General features: G+C 35.9%; 1 protein-coding gene across 4 annotated transcripts in view; it reads left to right on the top strand.

Annotated features, from left to right (window-relative positions):
* Nucleotides 1–16,451, top strand: part of RNF138 (ring finger protein 138) — a 32,833-nt gene that overhangs the window by 11,814 nt on the left and 4,568 nt on the right. For 2 of the 4 annotated variants that reach the window (XM_040479145.1, XM_040479146.1), the window contains exons 3-6: nucleotides 798–963; nucleotides 2,140–2,255; nucleotides 14,159–14,209; nucleotides 15,044–15,155. In XM_040479145.1, coding sequence (XP_040335079.1) covers nucleotides 798–963; nucleotides 2,140–2,255; nucleotides 14,159–14,209; nucleotides 15,044–15,155 — 445 coding nt within the window. Of the gene's footprint in view, nucleotides 1–797; nucleotides 964–2,139; nucleotides 2,256–14,152; nucleotides 14,210–15,043; nucleotides 15,156–16,451 lie in introns of all 4 variants that reach the window. The other 2 variants (XM_040479143.1, XM_040479144.1) reach the window with 1 other exon arrangement.

Genomic DNA, 16,451 nt, shown 5'->3' with positions numbered 1-16,451 from the left:
TCGGACGCTCAACCGACTGCGCCACCCAGGCACCCCTTATCTAGTTTTTTTAAAAGCAAAATGATCAAGTTGGGTATTTGGCTAGGTTAGGAGAGAAGAAATGAAAATTTTAGTGAGTTTGGTTCTAATTAGAATGTTGAGAGATGGTTAGAGCAGGATGGGTCCTTAAATATTTCTCAAACTATGTTTCATTGCTCACTACTGTGGGAAGTTTTCCTATTTCCTGACAATACAAGTTTGGGTAATACATTTTCCCAAGCAGAGAAACTTTAACTTTGTTTATCCTAGAATTTCCCAAATTTGTGCACTGTTTTCTGGTAGACCTATTCATATTCATGTCTTATGGAATATCTTGAAATACATCAACTTGAGATAAAAGTTGATGTAGTCTATTCTTTCATTTTATTAGGGTTGGAAATGGAAATCCATTGTGGCCAAACATGTTGCTTGAGATCACACTGCTAGTAAATGACACAGTTAGGATAAGCCAGTCATTCCTTTGTACCATGCTTCCTTTAATAATTAATATAATGTTAATACTTATTTTTCACATATTATGTTAAAAAGTTTAAAGCATAATTGAGTGTAGTTTCTTTTATATTTCCATCTAGTTCAGTTGTTAGCCTTATACTCTGAGAAATACATGTACAGTTTTTAAAATTCTGCCGTTTATGTACATATGAATAACCTAACTCATTTAGCATGAATATATATCCATAACCACTTGCTTGTGTTTAATCATAGAAATGGAAAGAGTCTTTTTTCTGTAGTTAACATGTCACAAATGTTTGGTTTAGTTTCTGTAGAAAATGTTTCCTGACTGCAATGAGAGAAAGCGGAATACATTGTCCCCTCTGTCGTGGAAATGTGACTAGAAGAGAGAGAGCATGTCCTGAACGGGCCTTAGACCTTGAAAATATCATGAGGAAGTTTTCTGGTAGCTGCAGATGCTGTGCAAAACAGGTAGAGTAACTGTGACATAGCTCTTTGAAAATGAAGGTTCTACTCTACTTTGAAAATGAAATTCTTGTTTGAGTTTTCTTGGTAGGTGCTGGTTTGAAGAGAAAGAAGTTACTTAAATTAGGTAGAAAGGTGAAAAAACCACCTGATTATAGATTTTACTAGATTATAAATGTATTGAGAACAGAGACTGAGAGATACAATCTGTGAATTTGTCATTAATTTTTAGCATGGCATCTTTCTCAAAGTAATTGCTTATTGATTACCTACTAAGTAAACTAAATGAACAAACTGGCATTTAACTCATTTAAACCCCATTCTGGTACAAATTGTGATGGTAGCATCGTTATTGCAATTTTGTACATAGAAATGGGCCAAATAGAGGAAGTCTCTGATTGCCCACTTTACTTGTGTATTTATGTGTGTAAGAAATTACAAAATATTTTGCAAAGATTAATTAATTTTTAAGGAACCAGGTGAGAACATCAGGTGTTGGCAAATAACTGGCATTAATTCCCCAGTCTGGCTTTTATTCTATCACTTGGAGAGGGAGTGAAATAGGGGTGGTTAGGCTTTGAGTATATCCATGTGTCTATGGATTTATTGCAGCCACTTTTTCAAACAGCTAATAAAGTCAGTGAGCAAAACCAGTTGCTATTTCATGCATTCACACAAGTCAGATCTGCTTTTCCATCTCTTTGAGGGAGGTGTTAACTGACAGGGCAATGAAGCGAAGCTGGAAAATACACTTGAGAGATTCTGGCTCTACTCCTCAGTGAGAAACTGAAAAATGTTCCAAGTGTTAACCTGGGAACCTAATTTTTTTTTAAAGCACTTTCTAACTCTGCCAAGTTGCAGTGAAGAATAAAGATATGCCCAATACTTTCAGGCAGTGTATTACTGCTTTTAATGTATTTTTTTTTTGTCTATTATTAGTAGTAGAGTTTCAAATATAAATTTATTTGCTAACATTTTTTGCAGTAAGTTCACATCTGCATCTAACAAACTTATTACTTATTTTCAGCTTCTACTTAAGAATTAAATCATTTACTAAAAAAATCTTGTTTAAATGGAATACTAAGTTGGTAATGTTATATTTTGGTTTTTGGCTATTGATAATATCTCAAATTTATGACTTCATTTAAAATTAAAAGTCACATTTTGATCAATAATTTACAGATTAAATTCTATCGCATGAGACATCATTACAAATCTTGTAAGAAGTATCAAGATGAATATGGTGTTTCCTCTATCATTCCAAACTTTCAGATCTCTCAAGATTCAGTAGGGAACAGGTAAGCAATATTTATTCTTAAAAAGAGAATTTTTATAGTTAAAATGGGATTGTTTGGGGTAACCGTGTGATAAGGTTTTTTTTGTTTTGGGGGGTGTGTGTGTTTAAATTCCTAAGTAACAGAAATATATTTGCCTTCAAGCTTGTTTAACTTCTCTAAGATTGCATCGGGGAGAGTGACTTCATGGTATACTTAAGCTTATGTTATTCAAAAATAATTCTTTTTTTTTTTTTTAATTTTTTTTTTCAACGTTTATTTATTTTTGGGACAGAGAGAGACAGAGCATGAACGGGGAAGGGGCAGAGAGAGAGGGAGACATAGAATCTGAAATGGGCTCCAGGCTCTGAGCTGTCAGCCCAGAGCCTGACGCGGGGCTCGAACTCACGGACCGCGAGATCGTGACCTGGCTGAAGTCGGACGCCCAACCGACTGCGCCACCCAGGCGCCCCTCAAAAATAATTCTTAAAAAAAAAATCTACATTTCTTTGAATAAAAAACAAACATGAAGGTTGAAGGCTGTTTTCTTTTGCAATTGAAATTACTTGAAAACTAAAAATCCCTTTCAACTAAAATCTTTTTTATTTGCTATTGAGCAATAGAGTTGTTTGAAATTTTAATTTTCATAGTAAAATGTCATATAAAAGTGAAACTTGGTACTATTAAATTCTTAGCCCTATTTTAGTTCCCCTCTTTTTTTAAAGTAGATTTTGTTTTTATTTATGTTTTATTGTCTCTGATGTGTGTATATTAAACATTTTTATGAAATGTATTTTACACAGAATAATGGCTGAAATGTACATGTGTGATTTTAATAGCATTAAGACAAATATCCAGTTACTCCTAACACAAATTAAAAAATAGAACATTCTTCAGGGTCTTAAAATCTTCTTGGGACCCCATGTCCTTTTGAACTGCATATTCCCCGACGTAACCACTCTCCTCTTTTTTAGGTTATTTATTCCCTTGCTTTTCTTTATAATATTACCACCTATGCATATATCCTTGTGTAAGGAAAGGCAGTATTGGCAGTAGTCTAGAAAGGCTCCCAGGAGACAATGTGTTAAGCAGTCTCTCTCAAGATTTTATTTGAGTAGCATTTCATTTCATGTGTTGCTAATTTTCAGTGATTAACTACTCTTAAGCACTCATACTGTATGTAGCCTTCTCTACTCCTTATTTGAAACTGTTCTAGTGTTTAGTAATTTTCTGATTGCCTAGTCGACAATTTTTTTAATTTTTTTTTTAAGTTTACTTATTTATTTTGAGAGAGAGCAAACGGAGGAGGGGCAGAGAAAGAGAGGGTGAGAGAGAATACCGAGCAGACTCCATACCTCCCCACTGTCAGTGCAGACAGAGCCTGACATGGGACTCAATCCCATGAACTGTGAGATCATGACCTGAGCCCAAATCGGGAGTCAGATGCTTAAATGACTAAGCCACCCAGACGGCACCCCCCCCACCCGTTTTTTAAGTAGGCTCCGTGCCCAATGTGGGCCTTGAACTCTTGACCCTGAGATCAAGAGTCACATGCTCAAAGCTCCACTGACTGAGCCAGCCAGGTGCCCTTGCAAGATTCTTTTTAGATTCTCATTTTACTTGACTTAGTGTCATTAGATGAAATGGGTCACTCCTATTTTACAGTTTTTTAAAAAAATCCCAGGTTCCTTCATCCCTGTGCTTTCTTTGTTATTGTATCTCTGCTATATTGAAATTACTCAACAATTTGTTATTAACCTAATAGATTATTCTTAAGTGTGAGGTGGTTTGTCTTGTTTAACATTGTCTTTCCAGTGCTTAGCAAAGTTCCTAGTATGTATGATTTTTGCAGTCACTGCTTGTTAAAGAACCAAAGTTTCTTCTCAGGAGTCTTGCCTTCTGTCTTACTTCTCAGATCCAGTTTGATTCCTGATAGCAGTGTTCCTCTTCTGTGCCTTTCTTCTAAAAGTAGTGTCACTTCCCTAGCTCAAGCCCTCATCATCTCTCACTTGAACTATTGCAACAGTCTTTTTGTGGGTGGTCCTACTCGAATGTGTTTTACATTGCCAAATTGTTATTTCAGAAGTGCAATTCTGATCTCTTTCTCCCTGTCCTTAAACCTGCCTCCTTGTACCTTGTCAGTAACTTAGCCATGCATGACCTGATAGCATTGTTTCTCATCCTGGGTTCCAAGGGCCACCAAGGACTCTGTGAACTACCTAAACTACCAAATGTTTTGTGTATGTGCATTGTTCTGGAGAAAGGATGTTGAGATTCTTAAGAAGTTCCATGATCTAAAATCCAACAACTGGTTTATAAGACAGAATTCTTTATTCTAAAGCCCTTTTTGATCTGGCACTTGCCTTTCCCCTTTTGGCCTTTCTCTTTCTTGGTTACCCATCATTGCATCATATGCCTTAGCCATGTTGAATTATTCATACCATATCCTTGTCATCCTTGAGAAGCAGTATAAGTTAGTGATTAAAAAAAAAATGAACCCTTGGAGAGACTGCCTGGGTCCCAGGCTCTGTCACTTAGTAATTGTATGATTTTGGCAGGAAACTATACTTCAGTTTTCTCATCTGTTTTAAAAAAGTGGATGGTAATGATACTATTAGTACCTCGTTGGGTTGGAAGCCAATAAATAGGTCAATAAAGGCAAAGCATATTGAATAGTAGTACCTTGTTCGGTAAATGTTAGTTTTTAAATATCACCCTCATTATTCCCTCATCTACATAGTTTTACCAGTAGTAGTCCCTTTTCCCACCACTCCAACTCACACTTTGCCAGTCAATGGACTTTTTCTTCTCTTTGAAGATTTAGACCAAGTGTTAGATATGTAGAATCTTTCTGACCTCTAGAATTTCTTCCTTTCTTTGTTCTCCAACTAGACCCTCTAACACTTTATTTGTTTAGTCTGTCTTTTTAAAATCTAGAATGGGCTTCTTGGTATTATTCATTTTTATATCCTGTGCAAATTCTAATTGCAATGGAAAAATTGGGTTTGTGTATGGATTGTTAGTAAGGAAAGTGGTGATGGAAGGAAAAGAAGGTTTTTTTTTTTTTGTTTTGGGGGGTTTTTTGTTTGTTTTTAATGGCAGGGAATAGAAGATATGATGCCAGGATATAGTAAAGGTCTTGGGAGGAAAGAAACAGTATGTTCAAATTAGGTAGTTTGAGGAGAATTTAGTAAAGGGACTGTTTTCAAAGAGTAGGGTGTTGGGTGAGCAGCTAAATCACAAGGAGTGGTGAGTGATATACTCTGGGTCAGGGGAGGGGAGGAAGTAAATACCAGAACTCGGAGACAGAAAGCTATAAAGCTATATGGAGAGGACAGTTAGTGAGGATGCAGCCAGCTGAGGCAGTTTTGCTGGGAAGGAGTCTGGGAAATAAGTGTCCTAGCTCTCCTGTTTTACCTTCCCAGTTGCCTGCTGGGCTGAACCCAACTGGGAAGCAGAGAGGGGAGCCTGTTGATGCAGGTTAGTCTCTCAGTACACAAAGCATGGTGCACAATGGAGAGAAGATCTGGAGGGGCAAAAGATACCCAGTATATAAGGATTTCAGTTAGTAGCCAAATATATTGTAATATCCTATATACTATATTTCTCAGCTTCCAAGTAGCTAGGACAAAGAAGAAAACATCCATTAAGTTATTGACATTATCAATGATATTGTAAACAAAGTAGTTTCTAATAAGAAACACAGCTATTTCTGATACTAAAAAAGTGATACTGAAATGATTTTGCCCATAGCATCCTCAAAAGAAGAAACTATGCAGTTAAATATCATCTTTCCTGTGGTAAATACAAAACACGTTACATAGGACTCTAATTTAAAGACCTTCATTGTAGCATATGATAATGCCTTATTGCAGTGTATTAAAACTTTCCTTCCAGGGGCTTTTCTCTGAATTTCTGATATTCTGGCTTAATCTAGGGGTGGTGGTCGAATGGACAGGATCTATATATTCATGCAGTTCTCCATGAAGATTATTTGCTAGCTGCTAAGTTTTTAATAAACATCTCAGTTTGGAGAATTTAAGGTCTTACTCTCTGTCAAGTAACTGGAGAGAGGATACATTTTATATTGCTGATAAAGAGCAGAGCCATGTAATTAATAGCTGAGGATTTGGTGGCATTTTATGAAAATTCATTGCCTTTTTTTTTTTTAAGTTTATTTGAGAAAGAGAAAATGCACCTGTGGGAGAGAGCAGGGAGGGACACAGAAAGAGAGAGAGAATCCCAAGCAGGCTCTGAGCTCAGCACAGAGCTCAATGCAGGGCTCCATCTCACAAACCATGACATCATGACCTGAGCCAAAATCAAGAGTCGGATGCATGGGGTGCCTGGGTGACTCACTTGGTTAAGCATCCTACTCTTGATTTTGGCTCAGGCCATGATCTCATGGTTTGTGAGTTTGAGCTCTACATCTGGCTCTGTGCTGATAGCTTGGCGCCTGCTTGGAATTCTCTCTCTCCCTCTCTCTCTCTGCCCTTCCCCCACGTGTGTGTGTGTGTGTGTGTGTGTGTGTGTGTGTGTGTGCGCGCGCACGTGCATGCTCTCTCTCTTTCTCTCTCTCAAAATAAATAAGTAAACATTAAAAAAAAAAGAGAGACATTTAACCGACTGGGCCACCAGGCACCCTGAAAATTCATTACTTTATTAATAAAGACCTCTCCATGGCAAAGTCAAGGGACTCCCTAAGAGTAGAGCACATATGTTTTCTCAGGGTACAGTTCACAGTATTCCTTCATAAGTACAAATGGATGATTTAAACTCTGACTCCATGACTGTGGAAATTTTTTTTTTTAATTTTAATATTTTTGTTTTTGCATTTATTCATTTTTCGAAAGACAGAGTGCGAGTGCGGGAGGGGCAGAGAGAGAGGGAGACATAGAATCCGATGCAAGCTCCAGACTCTGAACTGACAGCACAGAGCCCGATGTGGGGCTCGAACTCATAGACTGTGAGATCATGACCTGAGCTGAAGTCGGATGTTTAACTGACTGAGCCACCCAGGTGCCCCTTGACTGGAAATTCTTAGAGTGGTGTTTGCATGTACCTATCTCAGTAGTAACAAAATTTCAAAATCCATAGATCATTTTATTAGTTCAACATAGATTTATTATACTTTCTGAACTACTGGGCACACTCTACATGTTATAGAATGTACAGGGATGAGCAAAACAGACACAGTCCCCTTTTCTGTGTATGTAGTAGTATAACTTCCAGTTGAGTAATCCAAAATAAACTAGCCCACGAGTTTCAGTCAAATCATTCAGGGTAGAACTATGTACTATGGAGTAACAAATATTGGAGGATGTTTAACAAAATTATTGCATTAGTATGGGGTAGTTCATCATAATAAATATATAGCAGTGCTAGTTAAGTCCATTTGTAGCTCACAACAATAAAATTCTCGTTTTAATGTATAAGACTGCATGCTTTCTGTTTTCTTTAGCCTCTAGAAGTGAGGATGAGGAGGAGTGGGAAGGAAGATGAATGTAATCATTAAGATACCAGACACATTTTATCTTCCTTGGAAATTGTTTGGTCTGTTTGTAGGCTTTTCCTACTAATTTTGACTCCTTGTAAACATTAATAAGTAGGTATCAGTGGATTCATACAGTTTAGTCCAAATATAGCTCTTCACAAAGACTGAATTAAAGTTGAAGGCAATCTTACATTGTCATCTTTTCTCCAAGATGTTGAACATTTTTAGTGGCTAAATCTTTATTAAGGAATCTGGTACAAGTATTATATAAAATGGGTTTTCATTATTCATAAGCCTTCTTTATATAATATGGATGATAATCCTTTATTACATGCATTACAAATATTTATATATATATATATATATATATATTTTACTCAGAACTAAATATTTTTTTGCCATTTTGTAAAACACATAAACATAGAACTTGAGGTTTTCTTTATATTTTTAAAAGACTAGAAATGGGATACTGTAGTATTTTGAAAACTTTGCTTTAAGGACTATCACAGTTTAATTTAGCATTAAATGGCATAGTTATACATAATTTTAATTCTTTTTTTTCCTTTTTAAAAAAAGTTTTATTTAAGTAATCTCTACTCCCAACATGGGGCTCAAACTCACAACCCTGAGATCAGTAATCGCACGCTCTTCTTAATCAGTCAGGCACCCCCTTACCTTTTTTTAAAATTTGGAAAACAAACTTAATATGAGCTAGCTAGCTATCCTCTTAACTGATTTTTAAGTGTATAAAATAGTATTGTTATCTGTAGGCACAATGTTGTACCCCAAATCTCTAGAACCTGCCTTGCGTAACTTATGTTTTATACATGTTGATTAGTAACTCCCTATTTCATCCTCTTGTAGCCTCTGGCAACCACCATTCTATTCTTTGCTTTTATGAGTTTGGCTAGTCTACTTAACTTCATGTAACTGAAATCATGCAACTGAAATGTGACTGGCCTTATTTAATTTAGCATAACATGAGGTACATTCATGTCATCTGCAGGATTCATTCACTTGCAGGATTTCCTTTTAAGGGTGAATAATCCATTGTATGTATATACCACATTTTCTTTATCCATTCACATCTTTGTTTCTTTATGCATTCACAAGATTGTTTCTGCCTTTTGGCTATTATGAATAGCACTAGAGTGAACATGGGAATGCTAATATTTCTTTACTGTCCTGATTTCAGTTGTTTTGGATAAAGACCCACAGGTGAGATTGCTGAATCATATGGTAGTTTTGCTTGTTTTTTTTGTGGGGGAGCCTCCGTACGGTTTTCTATAGTGGCTGCACCATTTTTGCATTCCCACCTACAATATACAAGGGTTCCAGTTTCTCCACACTCTCACTAACACTTGTCTTTTGTTCTTTTGATAATAGCTATCATAACAGGTATGAAGTGATAGCTCATTGTGGTTTTGATTTGCATTTCCCTGATGATTAGTGGCCTTGAGCGTTATACCTGTTGGCCATTTGTAGATTATCTTTGAAGAATTATTTATTCAAGTTTTTAGCCCATTTTGTAATTGGGTTGGTAGTGTCTGCTGTTGAGTTGTAGGAGTTTCTTATATATTTTGTAAATTCACTGTTTATCAGGTACATGGTTTACAAATATTTTCTTCCATTCTGTAGGTCATGTTTTCACTTCTTGTTTCCTTTGCTGTGCAGAAGCTTTTTAATTTGAGACAGTCCTGCTTGTCTGTTTTTGCTTTTGTTTCCTGATTGCAAATGCGTTTGTTCAGTTTTTGGCTAGTCTTGTTATGGTGTCTTTTGACATACTAAAATATATATTATATTTCTGTATGTATATATAGAAATATAATTATTTTCTTCATGATTTTTGCTTTTTGTGTCATGCTTGAGAAATCTTTTCCTACATCAGGTTATAAGATATTTTTTTCTTTAACATTTTAAAGTTTTGCTTTTCACATTTATTTTGGATGTATAATGTGACAGGAAAATTTTTCCTCACGTGATTAGTCATTTGTCCCAGTACCATTCATTGGGTCCATTTTTTCTCACTGATTTACAATGCCATTTCAGTCCTGCACATCTCTGTATTCTGTTCTATTGGTCTATTTGTTTATTGTCTAGTATCAGGCTATCTTAATCACTATGACTTTAACAGTGAGTCTTAATGTCAGATAAAGAAAATTTCCCACCTTGTTTTACTTACAAAACACTCTCTGCTGTTACTGATCCTTTGCTATTCCATATGAATTTTAGGATCAGATTTTTGAGTCTCCTGAAAATCTCTGTAGAGATTTTGATCAGAGGCGATATAGAGGTTGAATTTATTGAAAATACATTAATTTGGAGAGAATTGACATCATATGGTACTGATTTTTCCCACCTCTCTCTCCCATTTTTAAAAAAATATGCTGGAAGAGGGGCGCCTGAGTGGCTCAGTTGGTTGCGCGTCCGACTTTGGCTCAGGTCATGATCTCACAGTTCTTGGGTTCGAGCCCTGGGTTGGGCTTTGAGCCCACAGCTCTAAGCCTGGAGCCTGCTGCACATTGTGTCTCTCTTTCTGCACCTCCCCGCATTGTGTATGCGCTCTCTCAAAAATAAACAAACATTTAAAAAATATGCTAAAAGAAATCCGTTTAGAGCATGTGTAAATGTTTTATTGTATCTTTTCCGAAAAGTGTATAGTTTTTATTAATATACAAATGGATTTGTTTCCTGTTTCATAATCTAACTGGTTATTCCTAGTGATTAGGATTAGTACAGATTTATACATTAAGGTTGTATTTTGCAACTGTTGATTTATTAGTTATGTTTTTAGATTATTTAAAAAAAAATTTTTTTTTTCAACGTTTATTTATTTTTGGGACAGAGAGAGACAGAGCATGAACGGGGGAGGGGCAGAGAGAGAGGGAGACACAGAATCGGAAACAGGCTCCAGGCTCTGAGCCATCCGCCCAGAGCCCGACGCGGGGCTCGAACTCACGGACCGCGAGATCGTGACCTGGCTGAAGTCGGACGCTTAACCGACTGCGCCACCCAGGCGCCCCTAGATTTATTAAATGGAAAATTATTTTGTTTTTTATACAGTTTTGTCTCTTAGTGCTTCATGTCATAATTTATTGCATTAACTAAGATCTCTATCTGATATTAAATAGGAGGCACCTTTTTCTTGTTCTTCATTTTAAGTGGGAATGCATCTAGAATTTTCTATTATGTTTACAATGTTTTATTTTTAACCTAACATAGTTATTCTTTATCTGTGTCATGATGCTATCACTCTCAACTTAAGATTTCCTCCTTAAATGGTTCTATTCAAATCAGAATCTTTAATGGAATTAAAAAAATATATACATATATATACATCTGGCTCCATTCCAAGATATTGTGATATCTAGAGTCTACGCATTTGTATTTATTTTTTAATGTTTATTTAGAGAGAGAGAGTGCAAGCAGGGGAAAGGACAGAGAGAGTATGAGGGGAAAGAGGGAGAGAGAGAGGAATCCCAAGTAGGCTCCAGGCTGCCAGGGCTGAGGCCTGCGTGGGGTTCCAACCCACGAACCATGAAATCATGAACTGAGCCGAAATCAGGAGTTGGATGCTTAACTGATTGAGCCACCCAGGTTCCCCTAGGCGTTTGTACTTTTAAAAGCTTTGTGAATGATCAGAGGGGTTTTTTTTGTTTTTGTTTACGTTATGGAGATTGAATTTTATTGGATGATATTTTTCTGCATCAAATGAAATTATCTTTTTTAATTTTAATTGTTAATATGCTGTCAGTGATAGATTTTCTGTTATTGAACCCATTGATGTATTTCTGGAGTAAATGAGTAGGCTACCAGTAATAGACATGTTACAAATGACTAGAAAGGGCTGGAATGATGATAATGAGAGTTGTAATGGAAAACAGAACTATATGGGCAATGGAAGAGAGAGAAAGCATTTTAAAAGAGCGTTAAATTTGATATTAAAATGTTTTAAATCACTTTTGTGATTTCATATCTCATCAGTGAAAAAAATCAGGCATGCATTCCTACTGTGTGTATGTTTATTTAAAAACTACGCATGTATTTTTACAGTACTGATACTTTATGTTATAAAGCATGCAAAATTTAAGTGAGATAAAGACGAAATCGTTACTTTAAAATAAGTTTTGCTTTATTTAATGGTATAAAATATTTTATTCTTAAAGTTTTATTAATACTTTCACTAAAACCAGTGTTGTTGACTGTACTTCCTAAAATTTTTTTTAATCTTAAACACTGTGACATAATCAGAGATTTGGAACTATGTTCACTTTACGTTGATACTTGATTTTGATGACTGTCATAGCTGAAAAATATACCTACCATACAAAAAAGATACAGATCTGAATGGAAGGAGTATGTCATAGGTTGAGATTACTAAAATTTTCAGTTTCACTCACTAAATGTCAAAAGAGCTTTTGTTGAAATTTTCATCTTCCTTAATGATGTTATAGTTGTTATTACAAAGCAATCAGAAGTTGTAACAATGTTTTTATTTTTTTAAGTTTGTTTATTTATTTCGAAAGAAATAGAGACAACACGAGTAGGGGAGGGGAAGAGAGAGGAGAGAAAGAGGATCCCAAGCAGGCTCTGTGCTGCCAGCACAGAACCCGAGACAGGGCTTGAACTCAGAAAACTGTGAGATCGTGACCTGAGCTGAAACCAAGAGTTGGACACTTAACTGACTGAGCCACCCAGGCGCCCTTGTTAAAATGTTTCTAAAGGGCACCTTCAAAACCCAGTGATTGTGTTGATTTGGAAGATATTTTTAATGTTCTTATTTTATTTTTTAATTTTATGTGAGAGAGAGCCCAAGTTGGGGAGGGGCAGAGAGAGGAGGGAAACAGAGGATCCGAAGTGGGCTCTGTGCTGACAGGCTGACAGCAGCGAGCCCCATGTGGAGTTTGAACTCATGAACCGTGAAATCATGATCTGAGCTGAAGTCAGATGCACACCTGACTGAGCCATGCAGGAGCCCCTTTATTTGGAAGATTTTGTTTACTTTTTAATTTTTAAATTTTTAAAAAAGTAAACTCAGTGCCCACTGTGGGGCTTGAACTCATAACCCTGAGATCAAGATGCATGCTGTACTGACTGAGCCAGCTAGGTGCCCTTATTTGGAAGATTTTTAAAGCAATTAGAAAAATCTGTTACAAAGTTTAAAAACATTGATAGGAGATTTTTTAAAATAAGTGATACATACTGTTTTTGGTGACAAAATCATAACATCTCTTTAATAAATGCAGTCTCTGACTGAGTTATTTTAAAAAGGTGTTTAGTCTCCACATTGTTAAAATACCACCTTTACCTGAAGAGACAGATGAGATCTGCTGGAAAGGTGCAGAAAATAGTGGTTTAATAGTCTCTTTGGGTGTAGAAACTGGGAAGCTTGCTTGCTCACTCAGCATAAGATCTGTGTGGAGAGCTAACATGGTTTATCTTCATAGAAGGAGCTGTCATTGGAAGGGTGTCTACAGTATATATACAACTTTCTTGTATATAGCTTTATTATGAAAAACAAATTTTAAAAAATCAAAAAGAAAATTACATCTGTTATTGAGATGGTATAGTAGTACTGCTTGTTTTTTGTTTTTGTTTTTGTAAAAATATGAATAACCAGTTTTCTAAGTTTAACAACTCTTTTAACTCTGGTGTTGAGATATAAGAGAAAATCTCTGTAGGGTACAGTTTTCTTGCCCACTTCTTTTTTCATTTCTGTTTTAATGTTTCTGCTATTGAAAGGCCTTGTTTCTATAAAATTGACCACACTGATGAAGTTCTGTAATGCCTAAGTGACAGTTCCCATTTAGAATATACCCACTCTTTCCTCTGGATTTCTCTAATGCTGCACATGACATTTGGCTCTGGCACAGGGTCCAAGTGAGGATGTCAAATGGTTCTGTATATTAAATGTTGGAAAGCCTAGTTCCTTTTTGGAAAATATGAACATAATGATTTTCTTAAATATTTTCAAAAATATTTTCTTACGCCTACTCCACGTTGGAGGCCATAGCTTTAAACCATATCCTAGTTACAAGTCAGAAAGTTCACAAATTCTTGCCTCAGCCCCAGCATTCAGTAACTTAGTAGATTAGGTAGAAGAGTCTCTTACTGTGAAAGTCTGAAGGACCTGGGGAAATATTATCATGCTACGGATTTAAGATAATCCTGAAAAATTCTATATTATTTATTTGCAATTGCATAAATTAATTTTAAAGGACATATAAGGACTTAATAAACAGTCGTCTTACTCAAACTTATTTAAAAAGTAAGTGATGCCATAATTGTTTCATAGTTCAGAACTATTTGAAGTTCAGGCTTTAAAACAAATTCAGACTAGTCATTTTCATTAGCAATTCAAGTTAATGAATGTGTAATGTGCTTTATTACTTGAAGTATTAACTATTCCCTCTCTATGTTTCTTAAGTAATAGGAGTGAAACATCTACGTCTGATAACACAGAAACTTATCAAGAGAATACAAGGTAAGCTTTTGAAAATTCTGCTACTTTAGTAAATTACATCTATCACTTTATAAAAATAGATTTTTTAAATTAAACTTTCTTAGTGAATTCATCAGACAATGCTAGAAGTTGGGAATTTAGAAATAAATGCTGCAGATGCTTTTACAGATCACATTAAATTAGAATAGCTCTCCTTTTTAGCTCTCCTTTTTCAGGAGTGGTCAGGTTTCTTCCATGCATAATTTAGGTAGAGTTGTCAATATTGAACTGTCTCTTGTTGAAATTCTGAGGTATTAAACATCATTGATGTGTGATCCTCAAAATGTTTTGAAATGTTGATCATTCTGATGATTGATGCTTTTATTTTTCACTTTTCTTATGAATTTTGTATGTTTGATTGCTAGAGACTGGGATAAGCTAAAGATATGATCTTGATGGGAGTCTTTTAAAAGTTTTGAGTTCTTAGATAACGGGGGTGTCCAAACTGGGACACCACAGGATATGTACAACTTTCAGGGGAGTTATAGTGACATCTTTTGGCCTTACACAAATGATTAAATTTAAGTTGTTTGGACCTAACTGCTTCATAAGTGGGACAGCTAGATTTGTTTTGTTTTAGGCCTTGAGGCACCATGAAAAAAATGTACTGAGACATTTTAAGGGTACGTAAACTGAGATTGTTTGGGAACATCTGTTGTAGATGATTTACTGAAGATAGTTTTTTCAAAATTTTAAATAGTCTAATAAGTATAACTTTTTAAAAAAGAAACTTACAGTAATTGGTCAGAATAAGAAAGCATAATTTTTATGTTACAATTTCAAATTAAGTACAATTCATTTAAAATTGTTTTATAGCTCTTCTGGGCATCCTACCTTTAAGTGTCCCTTGTGTCAAGAATCAAATTTTACCAGGCAGCGTTTACTGGATCACTGTAACAGTAATCACTTATTTCAGATAGTTCCTGTGGTAAGTACATATGTTTAAGATGTTCTTCTGCATTTTTATTTATTTTTTTTTTAATTTTTTTTTTTCAACGTTTATTTATTTTTGGGACAGAGAGAGACAGAGCATGAACGGGGGAGGGGCAGAGAGAGAGGGAGACACAGAATCGGAAACAGGCTCCAGGCTCTGAGCCATCCGCCCAGAGCCCGACGCGGGGCTCGAACTCACGGACCGCGAGATCGTGACCTGGCTGAAGTCGGACGCTTAACCGACTGCGCCACCCAGGCGCCCCTCTGCATTTTTAAATACACTGTTTCATTTATTTCATTTCATGTGTACAAGGGAAAGGAGTTGATTTAAATTTGGATGGGGCATTATCATTAAGGTAGGTTTAGGTCAACAAAAAATTGATGACTGTGAAGCAAAACGAGATATTTAAAATTCCAGTAACTCACTTATAAAAAGGGAGATGCTTATTGTAAGGGTAATGTAGGAGAATAGCCCGGAGGAGAGTGAAATAATGAAAGGTGAGCTGGGGATTCATTTGAGGAGTGGCAGAACCAAACTTTATTGGGGCTTCTCGGTTTCTTAGTCTAGAGAATGCAAACGACTGGGTCTGATCTGGTGGATTTGCTGCAGGTGAAAACGCTTATAAATAAGTATAAAGTCAGTAGGTATTTTTAATTGTATCCTTGCAGAATCTAGTGTATGAATGCATAAAGTAAGGAAGGAAAAGAATTGTACTTTCTTTTTGATGCATACATATCTTTTTGATGCCATTTTGAGGCTGTGTAAGAAAGGGGTGAGACCTTTTTGATGAATGAGGGAGACAGAGTGGAGTGCGGGATTCCAAGATTGTGGTAATGGTCCTACAAGTCCTCTTTTGGAACATGAGTTACATAGGTAAGTGATTTCACCTGTGGATGGAACAGGAGAAACTGAACTGAACTGGAAGAGATACTTCCTTTTCAGCTGTACATTTTGATACATAAATATTTTCTTCAGAAATAAGAGTAGAAGGAAAATTTTATAAATTAAGGATTATAGATATTTCTAAGCAGTTTTAGTGGATGTACTAGAAAAAAGTGAGAAAGAATACACCTCAGTAACTGTTGAGGCCGCCCTTAAACTCTCACATAGCACTAAGGGAGATACCACCTACTTTGCTCATTAGGAGAGGGTCAGTTACTGTTAAATAAACATACAATTGCCAAAGATATCTCCAGGAGAAATCTCACATTTAAGAGATTTCATTTGTTTTATATCACACTAGCAGATTTTTGTTTCTGCATTGTATTTAACACAGCACAGACTTTGACT

This window comes from Herpailurus yagouaroundi, unplaced genomic scaffold, assembly GCF_014898765.1.
Source record: "Herpailurus yagouaroundi ecotype Mexico unplaced genomic scaffold, PumYag 142, whole genome shotgun sequence".
In the NCBI taxonomy this organism is placed as follows: domain Eukaryota; kingdom Metazoa; phylum Chordata; class Mammalia; order Carnivora; family Felidae; genus Herpailurus; species Herpailurus yagouaroundi.
This window is presented reverse-complemented; position numbering and strand designations above follow the sequence as displayed.